The sequence below is a fragment of the Cotesia glomerata genome, linkage group LG7 (assembly GCF_020080835.1).
Source record: "Cotesia glomerata isolate CgM1 linkage group LG7, MPM_Cglom_v2.3, whole genome shotgun sequence".
NCBI classification, from domain to species: Eukaryota; Metazoa; Arthropoda; class Insecta; order Hymenoptera; family Braconidae; genus Cotesia; species Cotesia glomerata.
The window spans coordinates 7826623-7853038 of record NC_058164.1 but is presented as its reverse complement, the minus strand read 5'-3'; the positions used below and the strand labels follow the sequence as shown (position 1 = coordinate 7853038).

General features: G+C 29.0%; 1 protein-coding gene across 1 annotated transcript in view; it reads right to left on the bottom strand.

Annotated features, from left to right (window-relative positions):
• Positions 1–351: 351 nt before the first annotated feature.
• The window catches only part of LOC123269008 (homeobox protein unc-4-like), a 51813-nt gene continuing 25748 nt past the window's right edge, over positions 352–26416 (bottom strand). Inside the window, exons 2-4 of the mRNA XM_044734497.1 lie at positions 14673–14845; positions 5629–5832; positions 352–1644 (exon numbers count right to left, since the gene is read on the bottom strand). Of these exons, the coding sequence (XP_044590432.1) occupies positions 874–1644; positions 5629–5832; positions 14673–14845 (1148 nt within the window). The 3' untranslated portion in view covers positions 352–873. The remainder of the gene's footprint in view (positions 1645–5628; positions 5833–14672; positions 14846–26416) is intronic.

Below are 26416 nucleotides of genomic sequence, written 5' to 3'. Positions count from 1 at the left end.
AAATATTTCGTTAAATAACAAATTATGATTATTAATGCTTTCACTTAATTAACTTATTGACAATATTTTGTGAATAATTAAATAATTTATTTCAAAACTTTATTCAACGATACTGAAAAAAAAATAAAAAGTATGTTCAGACAAGGATTTCTTAACTCAATTGTTTATTGTTGAAATGAACAATTTTTTAACAGAAAAATATAAATATCTGTTTCCATTATTATAAGCAAATAAATGAGGAGCTTTACTCGAATTCAATAAAAATTATTTAAATCAATTTGACGAATTCTTCAGATAAAAAAGTACATTTTTACAAATTTTCAAGAATATACACTCTAATATCAAGAGCATAAATTCTTAATAGAAGTATTGTTTTCCTCAGTATATGGTATCACTACAAAAAATATTAACTTGAATCAAGAAAATACTTTTAAAGAAGTTGATCGATTTGAATTGAGTAGAAAAATTCTTAATCAAATAAATTTTCCGTCTTGATTAAAGACAATAAAACTCTTCAGAATTTTTTTCTTAATTCAAATTCATTTTTTTTTCCAGTGTATGTAGTGTATTACTCTTGTAACTAAACTCGGTATTATTATGAGCAAAATAAAGATTTTATACTATGTATTTTGATAAGAAGAATACATTTTTTTTTTTTTTTTTCAGTGTATATTACTTTTCCCAAAAAAATCCAGAACTACTAATCCCACGTAGTGTATTTTCATATAAACCATCAACCAGCAAAGTCCAAAAGAATTAAAAACTAATAATAATATTGATAATAATAATAATTATTCAGTCTCCAATCTTTGTCGTTGATCACTTGTTTATTTATACGTTAAAGTTAATTATATACAACTTGACGGAAGGGGACTACGTCGTTGAGGGTGAGGTTGTGAGAGACACAGCCGGGGAAGTCGGGGAGGTTGACTGTCTGCCATTCGACAAAGTTGAAGAAGGAGTTGAGGAGCGATTCTGGGGAGAAGTGCTTGACCGTAAATTATTATTATTATTACCAAGTAAGCTGTCTATAGAAAAGGGGTTCAATCTCCGTCGTTCGTCGCGACCCTTGACCGAGAGATCAATGCTGCCGCTCTGGACTTCGTCGTCGTTGGTAACATCCACGACCTGGCCCCTTAACAAGCTGAGACACCCGCGAGGGCTATCCGTGGAACGGCTCAGACCATTGGCGCTCAAGCTGACCAATTCCCTCCGTCGCTCGAGAAGACTCAAGCCCCAGTGACGGATTCCCTGCTGATGATTCAAGTCCAGATTTAGATTGAGATTAAGTGATCCATTAGACCGCTGATGCTCGTTTAACGAATGTGTCGTTGCCGTTGTTATTCTCATTACTGATGGCTCGTTCTGGTCACTCAGCCTCGGATAGCTCTCCCCATCAATCGAGCCGTCTGCTGCCGAGTCCATCCGCTCGCTTTCGGTGTCGCTGCATGAATCTAATCCACCGACAACGTCGATCTCTTCATTAGCGTCATTCCCCGAGCCTGATACACTGCTACCGTCGTTTAAACTGCCCAAATGACCGAATGAACCGCTCAAATGACTGCTTAGAGGATTTCCGCTGGCGTTTGCTGCGCTTCGAGATTCCCATTCGGCTCTCAGTGTTGTTAAATCCACTGTGATACCCTGGATTTGTTAGAAACAGATAAAATTATTTTTTTTGTTAATTTTTAGTTATTTCATTAGATTTTTTAAAATTATTAGTAAACTAAGGAACGATCTAATTTACACAGTAAAAATGTTGGATTGTGACTATATTTTCGGCTCAGAGTCGAAATTTAAATCGTAGATTCAACGTACTGAACGTTAAAATCGTAGGTTGAGCGTATTAGACGTTGAAAACGTAGGATCAACGTATTGAACGTTAAAATCGTCATTTAAACGTAATGGACGTTAAAAACGTATGGTGAACGTACCCAACGTCTTATAAATGTAAAGAGAAAAAATAATGGGTGAAAATAGTAATCCACAGATTCGGTAGAATCTGGCGCCAAGTTCCGTTCAAATCCGTTGTAAACGGAGCGCCAGACTACCGACTGTGTTTACTGTAAGCAGAACGGTTTTTTGAGGCTGCGAAATTTTATTTAATTCTACGGTACTTTTTTACCCAATTTGTTTATCATAACAATAATTCATAATTTATTTCACCGTATTAATTAATTATATTCACTTATAACAATTTATTTACTTGAAATTATTAAATTTTATCAGCACATACTATAGCTCGCTCATAAATTTCGATCCTGACTTTTTTTTTATGGAGAAAGGTCAGCGCCACAGACTAGATAAAATAAAAATGTGTAGTAATCCTACTATCGATAAGCAATTACAGTTAAAAAAAGTAATTCACAGCTTACATTTACGGCCGCCAGGGTGCACTGGAATTACATCTACATAAACTGTAGCTTCAAGGGGATAGTTTGCAGTAAAAAATGCTGTCAACACGAGATTTAAGTTGGTACCAATTGTAAATTTTCATTACAATTACAAAAAATACTAAAATCCGAACAAAAACAGTTTCACTGTAAAAAAGTCGGGCCAAGTCCACGTTCATAAGACTATTAGGAAAAAAAATTTTTTTTTTTTCTTTACAAAAAGATACAAAATAAAAAAATTAAAAAATCCAAGTAACCGATATGATTGTTTATGATTTTCGGAAATTAAAAAAAATTTTATTGTAAATTTAAAAATTAAAAAAAAAATGTTAGAACGTACTAGGTGTGCGTCATTGTGTATTTCAATTTTTTTAAAGTCCTAGTAAATAGATTTTACGAATTTCATTGAAAGTAAAATATTTTGCAACCACGCATACTAAATACGTTCTAAAATTTTTTTTTTAATTTTTAAATTTACAATAAAATTTTTTTTAATTTCCGAAAATCATAAACAATCATATCGGTTACTTGGATTTTTTTATTTTATTATTTTGTATCTTTTTGTAAAGAAAAAAAAATTTTTTTTTTTCCTAATAGTCTTATGAACGTGGACTTGGCGCGACTTTTTTTACAGTGAAACTGTTTTTGTTCGGATATTAAAGCTACTCAAATAACTACCCATTTTTAATTTTCTTAGCGGGAAGTTAAAAATTTTAATTTTCTTTTGTAAAAATCCAGTGGTACAAAATTTTACAAAATTGTATAAAAAGTTATCATTTTATATGCAGATTTATGAGGACATTTTTTATATAAAATCGCATGAATGATATTTCATAAAATTTTACATAATTTTGGAAACCATTCCGAGGGTAAAAAATTTCGGTAAAGCATTTCCATCAAAAAAATGGTAAATTTAAGCTAAAAAATGTAAAATCTCCCTAACAGAACTGAAAAAAAAATTTTTTTTGTCTACTTACGTTTCATGCATGTGCAGTTATTTGATTAATTTAAATATTACTAATATTCACCCATTATATCTTCTCTTCACATTTATAAGACGTTGGATACGTTCAAAATACGTTTTTAACGTCCATTACATTCAAATGACGATTTTAACGTTGAATACATTTATCTTACGTTTTCAACGTCTAATACGCTCAACCTACGATTTGAACGTTCATTACGTTGAATCTACGATTCAAATTTCGACTCGGGCGTGTTACAGTAAGAGCTATGTTTTTGTATAAGACACAAAAAAAGATATCCTAGCCTAAGAAAAATATTCTTACTTACACACACGGAAAAAACAAGATTTAACTGGTTTTCATGTCGGATGGAACCTAGTTCCATCTATAGTGAAAAAATGTACGGATAGTAACTACTTCTATGTAGATTGTAGTAGGGGCAATCTTCGTTGAACTGCAGTTCATGAGTCCCATCTCGGATTGGACTGAGTTAAACGAAGATTGTCCCCACTACAATCTACATAGAAGTAGTTACTATCCGTACATTTTTTCACTATAGATGGAACTAGGTTCCATCCGACATGAAAACCAGTTAAATCTTGATTTTGCGTGCCATAAAATTTTGCATCATTGTGTCAAAAACTTAGTGATGAAAAATTTTGTGTTAAATATTTAAAAAGTGTTAAATATTTAACACAAAAAATTTTTAACATTAACTTTTTTGACGCAATGACGCAAAATTTTTTACTGTGTATAAAGAATATCTTGATTTAAAGAATTTTTTTGATATTGAAGATTTTGATTCAAAAGTTTCAAATAATTTAGTAAAGTAAAATGATTTTTTAAAAAAAATTTTTTTATTTTTTCATTCAAATATAACACATTTTTGACTAAAAAATTAAATTTTTCAATACATGAGTAAATTTTCGAAGAACAAAATGTTCTTGGTTCAAATTAACATTTTTTTTGGGTGTAATATTTAGGATGTAATACATCAGACAAAATAATTTTTTTTCCGTATAATAATTTTCGCTAATCTTTCAAGTTCATTAGAAAATTAATAAATATTTTTTCTATCCATATTTTTTAGTTGACAAGTGACTAAACGGGTATAATAAAACCTAGCTAAGAGATATTTGTAATGAAATAAAATATATCTGATTCAATCAACAAATTTTGGTGTAAATCATTATTCAAGTACATTTTCTTTCCAATGTAAGCAAAGTAAAGTAGTAACGTTTTACCATACTTATAAAAAATTAACTTGATTCAGAAAAAAAAATTTTGAAACAAGAATTTAATTTTGAAGAGATTGGTTATCTTAAATCGGAAAAAAAGAATTTTTGAATCAAGTAAAGTTTACCTAAACCAAAGAAACTTTAGTCCAAAATTCTATTGGGATTTATTTGAGACATCACAACTCTTACAATTGAAAAAAAAAAAATTTCAAATAAAAAACTCCTTTTAAACATTTACCACGTTCTCTTTTCTCTTGACTTGTCAATATATTAACTTTGAAAGATTTTAATTTTTTTTTTATCGCATACACTCTAAAAATGTCAACAACTATTGTGTAATTAATGGATGGCAAAAAATTTCTGTAGACTAGAACACCCCTGTTAACATCAATTATAACAGTTCTAAATATTCAATTATGTAAAATAAATATTAGCTCGAGTTTTTTTCAAATTTTAATCAATAATTAAGCTGCATTGATATTCATAATTAAATAGCAATAAATAGCGTTACCATCAATCTAGTTCAATGTAAAACATCAAATGTGCAACTGATCAATCAACTATTTGTTATTATTTATTTATTTATGCAAACAATTATTTTATTAGCATACTTGCAATTAATTACTTTTTCCAACTATATAATTATTGATTAATGATTATTTCATTTTAATTTCATGTGGCCTACTAAGTATTTACTGGGGATAATTTAAAAACCAATTAATTCTTAAAATGTATTAATTACTAAAAGTTGATTTGTCATTGCGTAATTTAAAATAAATGAATAAATAAGCGAATTTGCTATCAAAATTTTTTTTAAAACAATTAAAAAGTAATCTCTATTTCACAATTTAACAGAAATTTCCATTTTTTTGCTCCGTCAAATCATAACTTTTTTTTACTTTTTTTTTCTTTTTTCATTATTACTCCACAATTACCGACAAAGAAAAATGATAAAAAAAAAAAAAAAAAAAAAAAAAAGGAATAATCTGACAAATGAAAAAGTTTAAAATCTAGAAAAGTTTTAAGACGTACCTTGGCAGCAAGTTTTCGCTGCTGACGTTCGAGAGTCTTTAGGAGTTTCTTTTGTCGCCTCTCGCGTTCTTTTCTTCTCAACTCTTCCGGGGGGATCGGTTCACCACTACAACTCTGTGGGTGCGCATTGTGCGCCGGCCTGCCAGGTCCTTTTTTCGTGTGCTCCTTTTTCCTCCACTTGGCGCGCCGGTTTTGAAACCATACCTAAAACAATATTAATAACGACTACCATTAGTACAATAACAACAATAATATTAAAAAACCGAGGGTTAATTGATTAAAAAAGAAGCTTCACCGTTTTTCGGCTATAATAACCTTAATCAATTAAGTTATCGCCAAATTTTTTCAATTTTATTTTTCTTGACGGATTTAAGAATCATTCATGAAAAGTTTATAAAATTCAATATTTTATTATTTATTTTGCAGTTTGAAAATCAATAAATGAATAATAGACTCAGTTTTTATTGATAATTTTCGATAGTGTTGAAAATTTCCGATAAATGGCGCATGATCGTTGAATCGTTTCATCACAAAAAAGCTAAATTTGAAGCATAATTCATTTCTAAACTAGAAATAATTTTTTGACTTTCATGAAGAACTTATCTGACATTGATTTTTAATTGAATTAGAATTTTTTTTTTTCAGTCTATTGGTCACAAGTGGCTAGTGAATCTAATTCAAGCCAATAGATGGACACTCCATTTTCTCTATAGGTCGAGAGATTTCCTCTCTTGTACATTAGTTCGATGGAAACCCATCGAACTTGAATTCTAGTAAAGCTGGAAGCTTGTGGTATCTGTTCGAGTTAAAAAGATGTTAATTGAATGAAAGATAATGAAATTGGATGAGAGCAAAGACAAACTGGTACACAGTAAAAAATTTTTCGTCATTGCGTCAAAAAATTTTGTGTTAAAAATTTTTGTGTTAAATATTTAACACTTTTATGTGTAAATTTAACATTTATTATGTTAAATTAACACAAAAAAGTGTTAAATATTTTACATAAAAATTTTTAACACAAAAGTTTTTGACGCATTGACGCAAAATTTTTTACTGTGTAGAGCTCCTGACATGTTATCAGGGAGATCCAGGTTCGATTCCTGGCTTGGTAACCAACCCCATATATTTTTTCAAAGTTTGTCTTTGCTCTCATTCATTTTCTTTCATTGTCTTTCATTCAATTAATATCTTTATAACTCAAACAGATACCACAAGCTTCCAGCTTTACTAGTATTCAAGTTCGATGGATTTCCATCGAACTAATGTACAAGAGAGGAAATCTCTCGACCTATAGGGAAGATGGAGTGTCCATCTATTGGCTTGAATTAGATTCACTAGTCACTTGTGACCAATAGGGTGAAAAAAAAATTTCTAATTTATATATACAATCGATCATTGAAAAATAACTTGAAAATTTTTAATTAAATTAATTAAAAACATAATTCATTTAATAAAACATGTCAACTAACGTATTCATAACTAAAAAAAAAAATAAAAATTATAATAGATATTTTTTTTTATCCTCATATTTAGCCATATTAGGCCACATAGAACCATATCAGAAAATTTTTTAGAAAACAAGGATTATGTTATATGTAAGTATCTCTATATTGGGCGTGAAAAGTTTATTTTCTATTGAGTGAAATAAAAGGTGAGGAAATAGTTATGGGGAACAAAATAAAATTAAGACATTACTTATAACTAAGAGAGGGTTGCTTGTACATGCAGTCGATGCTTAATGTATAATATAAGTAAGTACCAGCAGCGCAAGTCTCACGCGAAGTCCCGATCGATACACTACGTCTCCTCAGCACTCCTTATCCGTGTTCATTTTTATTTCTCAAAACTTAAAACTACCCTGTATATGTCCATACATACATATATAACCATTTAATTTTGTACTGACTAATAGGAGTTGCTGGTTTATTCCTTAAACACTTTTACCACCGACTGGACATCTAAATTAACGCTCGCCACTCACGATTTATTGTACAATCAACCCGACTCTATTATACAGGATATCTCCACGGAAGATCAGTCCATCTGGTTGGTATCTAATCTAGATGCCGTTGATCGAGATAGCGCTGCGAAGAAAAGACATACGGCTACATGTCACCACTCGTGACAAACAAATCGCCGTGCTCATGATCGTCCCTGTATTTTAGTGTAGTACTACTCTTCAGTCGAGTAATCTATTCATTCTATTATATTTAACCCCTTCATTCATTTAGGACAACATTTTGACAATCTGACTTGTCATATTATGGACATTATCCTTCACTTATGAGGTGTCAAAAAATTTTAAGGGTTTTTTACCACTCAAAAAGTTTACTACACAGAAAAAAAAATTAACTTGAATTAATAGAAAAATTCTTGAACCAAGAAAAAAAAAGTTTGGAAAATCCAAAAGTGTACACCTCATAACGCTCATTCATTTTTTAAGAAAAAAATTAATTGTGTAATTGATTAAAAAAAAAATAATTAAGTAATTTCTTACATATTTTTTATTTTTTTTTTTTAAATATCAGCGCCCTTTTTTCTTGTCATATGCGCACGCAGTCTAAAAAATCTAGCTTGATCAAGTGGCGCCATAGTTTTCACGTGACAAATAGGAAAAGTTCGTTTGGCTTTGTACGGTTGTAGTGAATTTTAATAAAAATTCAATTTAAAAAAAAAAATACGTAAACTAGGCCACTGATATGAAATACGGACCCAGTTAATCGAATCCTTAAACTAATAAAAAAAGTCCGATCTTGAAATATCAATTTGTTCGGGAGCAATCATTGGTACATCCAAAATGGGGTGACATCCGGACGTCCACGTAAAATTTTTTTCAAAATGTTTTTTTTTTCAAAATAGCAACATGAAATGATTTTAGAAAGTAAAAGATGGTTTAATTTAAGTGTTTTTTTCGGTGTACATCTACTTATATCATTGTATAAATGTAATATGGTTGTGATAGAGGCATTTAAAGATCACAAAATTGCTTGACCTTGATGAGTCGAGTATAAAGCACAACCTCACGCGCTTCGCGCTATGAGGCGTGCAATTTTGAAAGATTTTACTGTCTGGAATCAAGACAAAAAATTCTTGAATCAAGTAAAATTTACTTAAATTAAGCCAAGAAAAATTTCTTAGTTTAAGAATTTTTCCACTCAAATGAAGAAGATGAAAATCTTCAATGTAACTAGAAATTATTGAAAATTTTTTGTAATCAATAAGCATCAAGAGATTAATTAGTTTTTTATTTTTTTCTTTCAATAAATTTGAAGTATTTTGTACACTAATGAAATAGTAATCTTGATCAAAGAACAAAATTATTTTCAAATCTCGCTATAAAAATTTTATCACTTGAATTCTGACTTCTTGGATTAGAAAATTCATATCTTCGATCGGTAATTATTGTGATTTGATTTATACCATATTATTTTTAGTCGATGTATAGAAAATAGAAATTTTATGGTTTCAGGATTTATAATACTTCAACCTATGAAGATAAAGATAATATTTAATATTTTTTTTTCAACAATCACATTTTTTTTCATGAGCTTTATAAAAGATAGAAACAGAAAACAAAAATTTTTTAAATGTCAATTTCTCGATAAAAAATAACTTTCCGATTTTTTGAAAATCATTAATTTTCAGGGCGAGAAGTTAAAAATTCAAATGAATGATTTAAAAAAAATGAGAAATGATTTTTGGTAAACATACATTTTATTTTTAAACATTAAAAGCTTTAAAACATTGAAAAATTTACTTTTACAAATTTTGATAATTATTATCGTAAATCCACTGTACAGAAATGAATAATTATACGAAAAATTCTTTAATTAAGAAATAGTTATTTTCGATACGTATGCGCAATGGTAGGTATTTTGGTAAGCTTGAAGTGACGTCACGAGGTTGAGATTATGAGTGCATTCTCAACAAAACCGAGTACGTTGTTATCGGTCGAGCGAAGCGAGTTGTATCGAACAAAATTTTTTGTAATAGCAACGGCGAAACTCGGATTTGAGAGGATGCAAATAAAATGTTATTCATTTATGAACTGTCACACGTAAATAAATGACAAACTAAAATATTAGTAAAATTGTTTACAAGAATCGACTTGTCGCCAATATTTTTTTTTTTCGATTCATACTCTCCCTGGTGGATGATTGTAGAAATAAACGAAATTAAATATCCTATAGTACTTTTTAGCATCCATGCGGGAATGTAGAGACAGATAAAGAGAGAGATGTCACTTGTCCTTACGTGTGCGTGAAAAGTAGACTCAACTATAGATGACCAGATATCATTCATATTTTACCCCTCCTAACTATAGCTCGAAAATCCAAGTTTCGCGGTTGGTATTACATAAAAATAATTTAGTTATTTTTCGGTAACTATAGAGCTTTGGTTCAAGAACTAATTTTTTAATCCAAAATACTCAAAAGATTTGAAAAAAAAATCAGAGTTTTCATTCCAAAATATTTTGAAAAGTAATCAAAAATTTTCTAATATAATGATATATGAAGTATCAGAAATCCGAGAATTTGTTCGTTTTAATGAGATTTTTTAAACAAGTCGGTAAAGTCTGTTACCAACGATATCGTGTACTTTATTAAAAGATAGAAATTACTCCGCAAAGTGCAGTTGCATTTTGTTTAAAAACAATAGAAAATGATGCGTGAGAGTAAAATTCTTCTGAACAGGTCTATCAAGCTAGCATGGACTCGTCCATCAGGCATTGACTTATTATTCAAGCAACAAAATTTATTTGTGTTGCTAAATTTGTTGCTTTTTTGTTGCTAATTAGTTGCTCTATTTAGAATATTGTTGCTTGTTTAGATTCCGAGAAATCAATAATAATGACCGTCCAAGATGGTCTCTGCCACTGCTAGCTTGATATGCCTCTTCTGAACAACTTTCAAATCGTCTAAAAATTTGATTTTTTTGATTTGCGAGTGAATTTCTTTAATTAATTCGAACTGAATATCTAAAAAGAAGACTAAAAATTTCAAAAAAATATTTTTCTTGAGCCAATAAGTATATTTTCCTTTTAATGCAAATATTACAATTGAAGAAGATGTTTCCCTTTGATAATCCAATGATGTCAAAAACATTTCCTCAAAAATTCTACCAAAATTTTACCAAATAAATAAACAGCAAATATTTATAGAATAGATTTTCCTTTTTTTTTTAGAGTCGTCGAAGCGTGTCTAATAATATGAACACACGGCGATTGGACTCAGGCCATACGTCTTGTTAAAGCAATAACAAAATAATATGTGTGCTGCACTAGTACTACTAATACTAAGATTTAGACTAATAATGTTAAGTATATCGAATCATGGGTAGATATGTGTTTAATGAAATAAAACCTCACCCGGCCGGCCGTGAAATTGAGGGTCGCCCTGCATCCTGGTACTGTTTCTACACATGAATATATTTTGATCTCTGTCTAAAATTTGCCGTAATATCAGCGTCCATCGTATTCTTGTGTTTTGCTTTAAACCTCAACTCACAACCAATCACAAAAGTCAATACTTGTGTAGAATGCAAAATGGAGTAGAAAACATATAGAGCTTATATAGTTATCATTATTACTTGTCTTGCGGGAAAGAAAGAGTTAAAAGCAAATAGGTAGGGTTATAAAGTTATTTCTTCTAATAGTACACCCATTATTGCAATTATAGGATGTGTATACTGATAGTTAAATTGTTGAGTTTATAATGCAGTTAAACTGTAATAAATAGTACGAGTGAAGATAAATTTTTTTTTTATTTTTTTTAATGACAGTAAAAAATTTTCCGATATGACCTGATATGTTCATATATGACTATTTTAAAAAGTTTAGTATGTTTGCGAATATTTTTTTTATACTTGTAACTAAAAATTTCGAAGGAAATCAAAAAAAAATTCCCTTAAAATTCGAGCCCTTAATATTAACATTAAGTACTTTCCCAGGTCGTGGAAAGATTTTTCACTTAAAATATACTTAAACTTAAAATATACTTCAAAATTCCAAATTTCTCAACCTCAGCATTTGAACATTACTTTGTGATATCTGCAATCAGACTTTAGAAAGAACTACCTATTGAGATAATAAAATCGCTTAGCTATGATACCTTTAAAACCATTGCCAATAAATTCTTCCTGAATCAAGAAAGAGATGGCTAATTATTAACTCCAAATATACATTCTGAACCTAGACCATCAATTTTACTTGTTATATAAAAGCTAATATTAATATTTTTACCATTTAAGGATTGTAAAATAAGCTAATTTATTTGATTTATATGAATTATATAATTTATATTGTTAATATTCTGATTTATATTTTGAGCTATTCTTTAAAATATTCATATTTTAATATTGAATCTCTTTTGTATTAAATAAGAGCTAGTGCCCGCTATACAGTAAAAAATTTTTCGTCATTGTGTAAAGTGTAAAAATGTTTGTGTAGAATTTATCATTTTAGTATGTTGATTCAACACAGATTGTGTAAAAAAAGTCATCATTCTTTTTAAGATTAGAGCGATGACATTTTTGTAATATAAAAAATTAGACTTGATAAATTTGAAAAAGTTTCTTTTCATATTTGGCCAGATACAAAAATTGGCCGTATTACAAAAATGTTTCACGGATATTTAAAGTTGAAAGCTGAATTACACTTGAATTAAAGTTGGTACTTGAGGGTAATTTGATCTAACGTATCAACCAGAAAATCAGCGATGTGTAATTGCGGTTGTTCTGAAATGCAAGTAGAAAAAATAGTTGGTATTGTTACGAAAAGGGGCTGAATAAAAGTTAAGGTCTCTATCGAATTTATTCGATCCGGAGTATAGTGAGTGTATGTACGTTATCATGGCAGGATCAAACCCGGATGGACCTTTTCCACTCGAACACCCTCGGAACCTCGGACACATTTGGTATTTGGTTTTTCCGAGGTATATATGACGGAGTACAGAAGTCTCGAGCCACTTGAGTCACCCGTCGAGCAGATGGACCAACTACCCCCAGGAGAGAATGAGCAATGAGCAATGGAGATAGCCCGAAAAAGCGGGACCCACCTCGAGGTTAAGGGTCGAACGGCCAGAGTTACCCCTAAGTCTGTTCGTATCACCAGCATCAGTCTGTGCTATAGAGTTAGTTTCAGTTTAGTTTTATTGTATAGTCTTTTAGTTTTGAACACTATAATCGAGTCCCAAATAAAATCATCAGTTATCGCGTATCGCATCGACCCATCTCGTTTTTCTCTATGTCTATTTTGTGTGCGCTGAACCTTTTACTTGTTGTAAATGAGCATTAAATGTCTATTCATTTTCTGGGTGTCAAAATATTGGCGAATATTTAAATTAAAGATAGAATTTTTGATTGTTTTATTTACGACTGCATCACTATATTAATAGAAGTACAAAAGTAACTTTATATATTTTTTATTACAAAAATAGAAAAATTTATTTATTCCTACTTTTTTTTTTTTTTCATTTCAGCGGATCTGAAATTAAAATTTAAAAAATTATGAAGAATAAGTTCTTTAGTTTGATAGTTTAAAAAATTTCTTTTTTGCTCTGTTCTAAATTTAAGTTTTTAAGTATCAACTTTTTGAGCACAAAAAAATTTTAAAATCAAATTTTAAACCTTGAGCAACAAAAAATCATAAGCTCTAAATCTTTTTAATTATTATATTAATTATAAAACATGTGTTTCATGGTCAACCTGGTATGAGTACACCACAAAATTTATCAAAGAATCTATCCAAGAAAACGAAAAATTTTATCAGTTAGTAAAATATTAATATTATTCAACTTTCTTTTTCTTGGATGAAATTATTCCATATTTATTTACTTTAATACAACGTTTCATCGGTTTTCCGACTTCTTAAGGTACTTAAAACAGATAAAAGATTTTTATCTGCCGTAAATTAGATTAAAATTGAAAACAAAATTTTTCAATAGCTCTATCATCAATTTAAATTTTTTATAGCCAAAACATGTAAAGCTACATAAATTAAAAAAAAAAAATATAATAAAACTTCAAAATTACAAAAATCGAATAGTTTTAATACTTAGTGAGACTTTACGATTTTTTTATCAAAAATCTTTTTTTTTTTTTTTTAACTGTGCGAATGTTCATAAAATTGAATTTTTTAATGTTATAATTCTGGTAAAATCTTAAAATAATTTAATCAACGTTATAACCTTTTAAAAGTCTGAATGATTGGATAAATTATCCCAATAAACTGAACAGATTCTTAAAAAATTTTTTTTCTTTTCGAATTTTTCAATTTTTTCAGGTTCTTATTAGTGATCAAAATCATGAAAAATAAAAATTTTCTAGTATACATTGCAACAAAAATTCTTCAGTTTGATTTTCATTGAAAATTAAGTTCCGCATGACTGGTGAACATACAAGTAACTAAAATTTTTATGACGGAAAGTTATTACGCAGTTCAAAGTTTTTAAATTTAAAGTTTATACATTTTAAGTAGCATTTCATGAATTCCAAGTTCTGCTATGATAAGCTAATCCAACATTTTTATGTTTAATGCCTCAGTTAGTATGAATACCAACCACAATAAATAAAATTTATTATTGCGGTGGAAAAATAGCCCGCTGCTATTTCATTTTCACTTGCAGTCGTGATGAGAAAATATCACTCCAAGTACCACGTTTACTATCTGTCATAACAATTTTATTTCCGAAATTATTCAGATAAATTTTCATTTCCATTCTGGATAGTAAATCTCTAAACAATTAAACGAAAATTTACAATCTTGTTAAACGAAATTTGACGCATAGCTGTTTGGTAATTGAATACAGAAAACATTCTAATAATGATAAATAAATCTTAAAGCGTGGAAGGTAACGTTTAAGTAGCACCTATCGCCTATTACATATTACCTATTACCCAGTTTTTACCGTACGCTTATAATGCACAGATAATTTTCATTAATTTAACGACATAATTGTTTTGTTTTTGTTTGAATTTTGTTCGCAGTAGTTACAAATGAAGTGGAAAAAAAAGCTTCAGTTACCGTACTATACGTAAATACTTACAGCAACTCTACTCTCCTTCAAGTCGAGTCTAACAGCCAACGCTTCACGCATAAAAACGTCTGGATAATGGCTCGACAAGAATGCACGTTCGAGTTCTTCCAATTGCCAACTATTGAAATTTGTTCGACTCCTCCTTCTTTTGCTTCCACCCTCATCGGACTCAGCATCACATCCTTCAATAAAAATAATAAAGTAAATTAATTTATTTTACTTTAAAACAAATAAAACCTAAAATAAATTAATTTTTTTTTCATAAATGAATTTAGTTATTTGATTTTTAACAGACAATTGATCATTTATTAGTGTACATTGATGATTTTTCGAATCAAATTAATTTTATTAGCTATTTTGAGTAGGCCTGGGCCCATAACCTGTAGGTAAGTTCATTGATGACAGCTCAGAATATTCAATATTGTAAATTAGGGTAAAAATTGTTTTGAAGTTCGATAACATGCTTTAAAAAATAAATTAAAAAATTCAAGAAACTTAGTTAGAAATTTAAAGAACTGTAACATTGAAATTTAATATATTGTTACAATTTTAAGATAAGGTTACATTACAATAATTAAAAAATGAACTAACGCATGATTCTAAAGAAAACAAAAAAATTCAATATGAAATTTTCAAGTACTTAGAGATAAGCATATTAATGATCAAATGTAACCAAATCGAAAATTAACTATCAACTATTAACTTTGACTTATAAATTAAGTTGATTTAATAGAAAAAGATCTTAGGCCAAGAAAATGTTACTAATTTGAGTAAAATTAAATTTTTCTTAGTTCCTTGTGGAAAAATTTTCTGGTATTGATTTATGTATCGATGTATGGCCACATCACAAAATTTGATGCGTTATTTATGTCATGTATCATTTTTGATATGTCCGTACATGGTCTGGCATTAAAATTACCTATATCAGCACATATCTATTATCTTAATATGACTTTATATTTCCTGATATGCTCCTATCAGGACTCATGTGAACATATATAATTTTTCGACCAAAGGTAGTGTTGAAAATTTCTGAAAGATGGTGCATGATCGCTGAATCGTCTCATAATAAGAGAATTAATTTTAAGGTGTTGAAATTACGAAATAAAAATCATTTTCTTCTCTTTTAGAGACCTTATGTGATATTCATTATAAGTTTAATAATGTAATCAATGTAATAAATAAATTCAATCAAACAAATTATAATGTAACAAATAAAAATTGAAAAACTATTTTCTTATTATCATATAGCCTGATATTGACATATATGACTAGATCAGGCTTCATCTGGCGATATCACAAAATTATTTACCGAGTTAAAAAAATTTTCTACTCAATTCATATTAGTCCTCACTGTAAAGAGCTAGGGTGGCTTACAATCAAATATCGTAGATTGTATTATGCGATTTGCTACTTGTACAAATTATTCGAGAATGGAAAGCCGGAGTACTTGCGCGATTTATTCGTTGAGGAAGCTGATGTTCGACGTTCAAATCGATTGGCTGCAAAAAAGCACACCTCCTTCAAACTACCTCTTTTTACTACAAGCTACTTAGAGAAATCTTTTTTGGTAACTGTAATAAAGCTTTGGGAAGAACTCCCACGCGAAATTGTAAATTCGAGTAGCTTACAAGTATTCAAAAAAGAAGTATTTAATTATTTATTAAATCTTGATAATTAAAACAAATTCTAATAAATAACAAATTTAAATTAATACATTAAAAATTAAAGATTAAAATAAGGATGAAGAAATTGCAATTCGTAAAATTATTATGCTGAGTTATCACCTGATCTGGTGACATTAAAATTCTATTATTGTTTTCTTTTATTGTTTTCTTTTATATATTAAGTTTCAAGTTTAATATGATTTTCTTTTTTACCTTGTTTTCATATAGATGAATTTAATTAATTATTGTGCAATATTATATTATATTATATACTCACAGAAACTGCTTTCTTGTAAAAACTGTATTTACTATGTAATTGAAATTGCCATTTGGCCTGTGCCTTGGCATTTAATAAACAAAAAATCTAAAATCTTAATCTAAAATTCAAGAAATTCTTCAAAACAATTTTCTTAGGTCAAGTTTTTTTTCATTGACTCAAGATTAATTCTTCCTTCAATATAACTTTGATTAAAACTTCAATTACAATTCATTAAAATTTACAATGGAAACTTTCCGAGATAATCTTAAGTTATAATTAGTTGGATAGCTAGTTAAATTGCTTAATTAAAATCACTATCACTATTAGAAAACAAATAATAGAAAATTGATAATGATTATTAAAGTAGAACAAGACAAAGGATTTTAGTGAATCGGCGGAATTTCATTAAGAATTAATGTGTAATACAGCCTGACCCTGACCCTGGAATTAGATAACAGACAAAACGATGTAATATGTATCGATTGAAAAAATCAAAAGCTTCACTTTTCTATTTCTATTGATATCATGTATGCATATGTAGATGATTTATATCTGTATCTATACTTATATGAAGATGAAGATACATGTATTATACTTATTTTATATTGAATAAACATGGAATTTCATGATTTTATGAATACGATCTACTTGGGTCCAGAAAAGATGGCGTTATCAATGTCGGGGGATCTCAGAAAAGACGATTGTTTTGCTCTCATATGTATGCTAATGCCAGCACGGGGAATTGAATAAAAGATTGAGAATTATGATTGACCCCCAGCTTCCAATGGACTTATCTTTTATTTTCCCTCTCCGGTTATTTTATTATTCTTATTGGCGCTTCTGGCTATTAAATAAAAATCTAACAAAAAAATCAACCATTAAATATCAAATCAACATAATTTCGAGTACTATAGGGTATTAACGTTGAGAGGCAATGTTGTTACATAGTATAGAGTTATCAATTTTATCATTTATTTTGCAGTTATTCATTCATTTTTATTGTTCCTGTTAATAAGTCTATTTATATTTTAATTCACAGCTGATATAATTATTTCTTGTTTTCCTTCGACTATTCCACGGAGTACGAAGTATCAAATACGAACACTGATTAAAAGTTTAATTTAAAGAATCTTAAGCCAAAAAATTATTTTCAAGAATTTTTTTTTCTTGAATCAAACTAAAAATTCATTTAAAATTTATTGCAATTACAAGATTACAATTTTTTTATTAATTTCAGCATAAAAATAAATGTAAATTTAAATATAAAATATGAAAAAAAAATTCACGCTTTTTTGTCCATAAATTTGTTTTTATTTAAATTTTTGATTTAATACCAGCAATAAAATAAACAAGAAAATTTCCATTTTGTTTTATTTAAAAAATTGCCACTTTATGAAACAATTTTATTTATTCATGCTCTAAATATTAACTCTGCAAAAACGTTAAATTGTACGGTTTTTATAGCAGTAGAAAATTGTTATAATTATAAATAATTGGAAAAGCTGAGTCTTTAAATTATTTAAATCGTTGGTACTAGCCATTTGTAAGTCGTCGATAGTTACTTAAATTACAGATAATAGCAATGCGGTTAATGTTTAACGAAATTAAATTTTTAAACAATTACTTCTATTTTTTATTCGTTGTCATGTGAATGTACAAACAATAACAGCAATCGAATAACAACCGGAAAATCTTTTATTGAGATTAAATGGAGATAGCGACGGCGACGCGTAAATATGCGCGATATTTATCGCGCAGGACGAGTAAGCGCAGTAGATACATAATAAAATTGTACATTTTTCGTTTTATTTATACGTGATATGTAGATAAAATGACAATAAGAAAGTCATGAAAATTGAGTTATTATTTAACTTTGGCAATATTATAGATCATAGAAACTCAATTTCATTTGCTATTTTCTCCGATCAAAAAAATTGTTTATTTCTTTTATAGTAGTACATAAGATCCTTTTTGTTGTTTTAATAATATGACACATCCAGTTAAATTATATGTGAAATGTTAAAGAGCTGACACGCATCTTTGATAATGAATTAATTATATTATTTGTTCTGTTTACCGTTGTAATTGTCGAGTTATTATTTCTCATTTAATTATATTGTTATTTACAAGTAACAACTTATTCATTAAAATAATGTACGGATGTGCTAATTTAATAAACCGTGAAAAATTAAATTATTATTTACAAAAATAATTCTCTCATATAAATTACTCATCAACAGAAAAATATTTTTTCATATGATCTTATATGAGTTGTAAATATGTACAATTAAAAACGAATTCAATTTTTTTCGTATGTGATCCTGCATGAGTATTCATGATCCATATGTTCATACATGAATCACAAATGGTCATACCTGAAGTTATATGGAATTTATTTATGTATAAATGGTGATGTTTCATATGTGATTACATCTGGACGTACATGACTATTTATGAGTAGAAATTCGATGAAAAAACTACTGTATGCAAATGGTTTTTCCGAATGGTATTGCGTATCTTCCATAAACCATACACAACCATTTAAGATCATAAATAGTTTCATATAAAATTTTTCATTTTCCATGTAGAATGATTTATTAGTAAATCACATCTGAACATATACGATTTTATATAAATTGTGCATGAGTAAAAACATCACTTTTCATATATGAAGTTATTCGTTTGAACACATATTATTTGTATGAGAATCATACATAATTCATGCACAAATCATATATGACCGTATATGATTTTTCATGAATGACATATTACTAAGAAAAACCCATTTTTTATATCAAGCTATGTTTGAACATGTATGATCTATCTGAAAATCATGTATGATCAATCAACCATTTATGATTTTTTATGATTTGGACATGGTGAAAAAAATAACTTTTTATTAGGAACCATAAATATGATCTATACAGAAGCTGTATAATGATCTATATATGAATCATATATGATTCATACTTTAACCATATATGATTTGTTATGAATAATACATCAGTTAAATAAATACGCATTATAAGAAATCGTGCTTAATCACATATGATCCCCATTATAAATCATGCACGGAAAAAAGAAAATTCGAAAAATTACATGATAAATAGTAATAAGCAGGGCCAAAGAGTTCGTGTTTTAAGGTTAGCGGTAAATTTTAGGATCGATAATACTATCACAGAAATATGTTCAGATCGTACACAATTTCAGATATGACTTGGTATACTAGACTGAAAATGCTGACTGAATGCGGAACACGGAATCGGACCTCAAATATTTGAAATTGAGACCTCAAAAGTGTGAGATAGAGTGCGCCAGCGACAAAATAAAATATTTATGTAATATTAAATTACCGTTGCTATCAACAAGCGTTTTCTGCACAACTAGTAATCCGATCGGCGAAAAATGTTTAAATCTGAACCACTAACCTCAGCGCTTATCGTTAAGGACAACATTTATTGCTACATAAATGTATCCAGCTTAAATTAAATACAAAACAAACTCAACAGATAAAAATTATCATAAAATAATGTGATTTCAGGAAAACTTTAATTTCACAAATTGTTAAAAATGTTAAATTAAAAAAAAAAATATTTTATATGCATTTAAAGACTTTCTTCTTGGCTCAAAAAAATTTTTGACTAGAAAATTTTCGGTTGCCTAAAGGAAGACCGAAGTTGTGTTGGCCGAAGGAAAAATTTTTCTTGAAATTCTATTTTTGGTGCAAGTCATTTTTTCTTAATTCAAATCATCATACTTTAAGGAAGATACTTTAGGGAAACAGCGCTACGTACTTCAGCTGATAAAAAAATTTTCTCTCCTTGAGACAATTTTTTTTTTGAATACTTGATACCCATCTTATATTATTTTAGCGTGCCATTATTTGATCTTCCCATTTGACATGTCAATCAATAAAAATATTAACGAAAATTTAGTTCTATCGAGATATTTAATTTTTTGGAGCAAGAGAGAAATTTTCTCAAGACAAGAAAATTTACTTCTATTAAGAACTAAATTTTTTGGAGCAAGAGACTGAATTTTCTCAAACCAACAAGATTTTCTTGACTTAAATAAATTTTCTTAGATCAAGATACGTATTTCTTAAAACAAGAGAATTAATTTTGTTGGAATAATTGAAATTTATTGTGTCAAAAAAAATTTTTTTTTCGCTCAAAAAATAATTAGGAAGAAAAATATTTTCAAGTGAACTTTTTTTTTCTGTATAGTTTTACTCTAAAAGTTCCTGTACTTCAAGTGCATAAGCCAATTTAATATCACGCTGTAGATGCCATAGAGGCGAGTACGCCCGTTATACACTCTTATGGCATCCGGAATCCATAAGAGCCAACCGCGTAAAAAACGGTTGATTCATCTAAAAGTCATGGCAAGTTGAAAATTTTAAAAATCGTGTTGTGATAAACTTTTATCAGACTCTTGAGCTTAAAGAGCTCAAAAGCATAGAATAGCTTCCTTTTTGAGCTCAGAGATATCAAAATAACAAAAATTTGTATTTTTGAGCTCCAAGAGCTCAAAAACGTCGTATTGAGTGGAGTTTTGAGCGTAGAAGTATAGAATTAGCGGGAAGTTACAAGGAAAATTAATATTCCTACATAAATTCCGCTCCATATCTTTTGGAGAATACCTTCCTCAGTATCGGGCTGAATATCTCGTTCAGTGTCTTGCAAAACGTCTCGCTAAATAATTCAGCAGAGTCCCATACAAAATTTAAGACAAATCTAAAAACCAAATTAAATAAAAATTTAAAGACAAAATTCAATAAAAATTTTAAGACAAAATTCAATAAAAATTTTAAGACAAAATTCAATAAAAATTTTAAGACAAAATTCAAGACTAAATTTTAAGATAAAATTCAATAAAAATTTTAAAACAAAATTCAAGACTAAATTTCAAGACAAAATTTTACAACAATTTCAAAGACCAAATTCAATGAAAATAAAAAAAAAAATTAGGAAAACGGTTGACCCTGAAGGCCATCCCTATAACTTCCCGCCAATTCTATACTTACTAAACGTTTGAAATTGCACTTATGACGTTTCTGGGCTCTTCGAGCTCAAAAATACAATTTGTGTATTATTTTGAGTTCTCCGACCCAAAGAAATAGCTTTGGTATGCTTTTAAGCTCTTCGAGCTCAAAAGTCTGATGGAAATTTGATAAAACACTATATTTCAAATTTTCAAACAGCAATGACTTTTGAATGAATGAACCGATTTTTACGTGGTTGGCAGCATTTAACGCAGTTTTTTAAGCCTCATAAAGATTCTTTAAGTTCAATTTGATCGAACTAGGAAATTCGGAGTAATTCCGAAAAAACACTTTTTTTGGTTTTCTTTCGTCAACGATAACTCACGAACGAATCAACCGATTTTGACCGGGCTGATGGCGATCGACGTGGTTTTTTTATGTTAAGAGCTGATTAGTTTTTTAAATCGATCGATAAAGCCGTTCAAAAGTTATTCCAAAAAAACCACTTTTGAAAAAATTTTTTTTCATAGTTTTTTTGAGATTTCTCAAAATTTACCTCAAACTTAAAAAAATACTGAGTTTCATCCGGCATTTTGGTTCAGTATTTGTCTGAAATTCCTGGATCTTAAAATTTTCTTTCATTTTGTACTGGATTTTAATCTAAATTCCGATTGTATTTCTACATAGATATGGGTGTTGACCTTAAAATTTTCGCGATCTTAACCCTAAAAATGTCATGTCATTTTATACTGCATACTAGAATGAGAATTATCCTTCCCATAGTCCTGGAATTTTTTCTGAAAATATTTTTAATTTTACCCTGCGTACGAGTCATTCCATGCTTAGACGACTCTATATTATATTCATATTTAATCGCTTATGTTCTCTATTAGTTAATATCCGCTCATTGATTACTTTGAATATTTACTTTTACGGGTAGTTTATATTGATGCTAGAGCACTATATCTTACACTTTTGAGAACTCAATTTCAAATATTCTACGGTCCAATTCCGTGTTCTGGATTCAGTCAGCAACTTCAATCTAGTATACTAAGTCATATCTGAAATTTTGTACGATCTGAATATATTTCTGTGGTAGTATTACCGATCCTTAAATTTACCGCTAACCTTAAAACACGAACTCTTTGGAACTTATTACTAATAAGTGTTCCGTCATATTAAAAACTAGAAAAATTACAGTTCGAGATAACATTTTACTAAATTCAAACTTTGAATGTTAATTTTCAGAGTTTTCAACGTAAATATTACACTCTACAATGTAATTATTATAAAATCTATAATAATTACAATCTGAAACTGTAATTTTTCTAGTTTTCAGAACGGAGTGCCACGTTACATTATATATTGTAATTTTTCGAGTTTTCTTTTTTCCGTGTATATGATCCATAAAAATGAGTTATACATGATCATACATAAGCTTTATAAATGTTACATTATTGAACAAAAATTATTTTTCATATGAAGCCATATGCTTAACCATATATGTTCATACGAGGAAAAATATCGATCATATGCGATTTCACTTAACTATGCACAGAACATGGATTTTTAACTTCCCGCTAAGAAAATTGAAAATTTTCAAAAATCGGGAAGTTATTGGTTTTACCCCGTTTTTCGAAAATCGAGTTCTCATCAGATCTTGACGTTTTGAGGCCCTAGGAAGCTTCCCTGACTATTTTCACGATGATGTCCGTACGTCTGTATGTGTGTGTGTGTGTGTGTGTGTGTGTGTGTGTGTGTGTGTGTGTGTGTGTGTGTGTGTGTGTGTGTGTGTGTATGTAAACCTCTCATAACTTTTGAACGGCTTGACCGATTTCATCGCGGTTGGTGTCATTCGAAAGTGCGTCGCGAAACTTAGATTTCCTGTAAGTTAGGACCGATTCGGACCAGTAGATTTCGCGAAATTGCAAAAAAAGTGACAAAAAAAGTTGTTTTTTTTTTTTATTTTTTTTAAATATCTCCGAATTGGCTGAACCGATCGACTTCAAAAACTAATCAGCTCTTAACCTTGAAAGCCTGCATCGATCGCCACATAGAGCGTCAGAATCGGTTGATGCGTTCGTGAGATATCGTTTTCGAAAAAAATCGAAAAAAGTGTTTTTTTGGAATTACTTCGAAATTCCTCGCTCGATCGATTTAAACTTGAAAATTCTTTATGAGACGTTAAAAACTACGTCAAATGCCGCCAACCGCGTGAAAATCGGTTGATTTATTAAAAAGTTACAGTAGTTTGAAAATTAGAAAAATCGTGTATCATCGAATTTTGATAAGACTTTTGAGCTCTAAGAGCTATCTCTTTGAGCTTGGAGAGCTCAAAATAACACATAAATTGTATTTTTGAGCTCAAAGAGCTCGAAAACGTCATAAGTGCAATTTTAAGCGCCTAGGTATGGAATTAGCGGGAAGTTGCAGGGATGGCCTTCAGGGTCAACCGTTTTTCTAATTTTTTTATTAGCTTTCATACCAAATTAGTGTTTTAATCTCTAAAAAAATTTCTAAATAACTTAAAAAAGCTCTTCATAAAACTTTAAAGCAAAACACATAAAAGTGATGTCACAAGCGTAAGCCGTATAATAACACTACTGTCTCTTATTACACGTTATATACATATGTCTTTATAAAGACATATATTATCGTTGATTCGGATTCTGCAGATGCCGCAGCACTGTGGTACCGTAGCATTAAGAGTATATGTGTGAGAATGAAAAATTTTTATGAGCTACATTAATCCTGATAATTAGACACGATTTATTTGCACACCGATCCCGGGTGCTCGTTGTAAAACAAGTCGTAACCAGCGAGTACCACACGATGGATATCGATCGGGACTCTCATTATTGATAATCCATAATCCAAAAGGAGGCATCGTCGGTACCAGGCGCACAGTGGCAGCTTGAGAGATCGTCTCGTGGGTAGAAAACCCTCGAGCTAACTTTATAAATTTTTTAGTCCAACATCGCTGCACACCTTTATGTTACTTTTTACCTAAGACGCTGAAAAATCGCTTATGATGTCAAGAGAAAATAAAATAAAAATTTATACGTAGATATAAATATACTCTTGTTGCCGAGCGTAAGGAGACAAATTATGAAATAAAAAGGTAAGCGCATGGCAAATTTTAAACTTGGCGTGAAATGTTTTAAATCAGATGTGTGATATGGATAAGTTGTAATTATTTATTTTTGCGATCACGCTAGAAGTTAAATATGTGGAATAATAATTAAATATTTCTGAGAGTAATATTTTATATTTTTTGTAAAAATCGCTTGTTATTTTCAAGTTGATGGTTATTTCGAGCATCAATGAAAGAAAAATTACTGAGGCGTGTTTTTGTTTGAAAAACTCAAGAATGTCAGTGAGACTTTGTAATAAGCATTGGATTGTGTGTGTCTTATATATAAATGCAAGTGAGAGTGTCGCGTGTACACGCAATAGATTATGTACGTTGTTTAGCGATCACGTAAAAACGTGTGTACTCGTATATAAGCAAATCCATAGACCACGTGCGATTGTTCGTTAATATTTGTATTAACGATCACTTCTTATCGCAAATAAGTCGATTATGTCAGTCGGTATAGGTGAGGTTTAATTAATTATAATATGTTCATGATTCATTTTAGATAATGTCTCTATTGTTATACTGAAATTGTTGTCGTAAATTTTTTCATAATGCATTAATTAGGAGTGAAAAATAATGCCTAGAATAATTTATTATTTTAACGATTACGGCTTCGCAGAAAAATTTATTATTTATGAAATTTATTATTTATTATTTATGTAATTAATTTTTCAAGATTAATTGTAATTATTAATTGAAGAACAAACTATGGTATATGATTGGTCACTCAGATACGGTGAAAAAAAAAAAAACTAGTTTTAAAAATTATTTTGAAGTCGAAATGTAAATTCAAGTTTTGGCTTCAAAATTTTCAATTAGGTTTTTGAGGGTCGATTTGGAATTCGATGCTTGACTTTTGACATTTTATAAATTATTATAAAAAATTAAGATGGTTTTTTTGATGAATTCATTGGAATAATAAAAAGTATTAGTTTCAAAATAAAATTAATTATATTCATTTTTTTTGCATGAGTTATTTTCTTGAATAGAGTAATTTTTTTCAGTGTATTAAAATACTACACTGATAGAAAATTTATGTTGAATCAAGAGATATTTTCTTGATCTAAGAATTTATTTTGGAAGACAAATGATTATTTTACTTCAAGAATTTCTTGTCTTGGTTTAGATTTTTTTGGCTTAAGAAATGTATGTCTCCGTTGGATAAGTTTTGTATCTTTACTCAAAACTATATTATCTTCAATCGATACATTTAAGTTTTTCAACCAAAATAACATTATAGTTTAAAAAACTTAAAATTTTTTGTTTAAATAATAATTTCTTTGTTCATGATGTTATTGAAGTAAATAAAAAAATTTTTTATAGATTTTCGATTTAACATAATTGGAAAAATATAGTAATATTATAATTAAATATAATTTATTATAATTAAATATTATTACATAAATTTATAGAAATTCACATAGTAAATTAATGACCCGAAAAAAAGCCATTCTTAACACAAGTCGGTAATATCTTGGATCATGTTATTGCCTATCTTGAACCAAGAGACAAAAATTCTTGAAAGAAATATATCTACATCTAGCTTCAAAAGTTTATTTCTTGAATTAAGACAGTTAGAAATTTTGAAACAAAAATCAATTTATGAAGAAAAGATGTTTCTTGAATCAAGATTGTTTTTCTATCAGTGTACATGTCATATTTTTGAAGAATTTATAAACATAAAGAATTGGATTATATTTATGA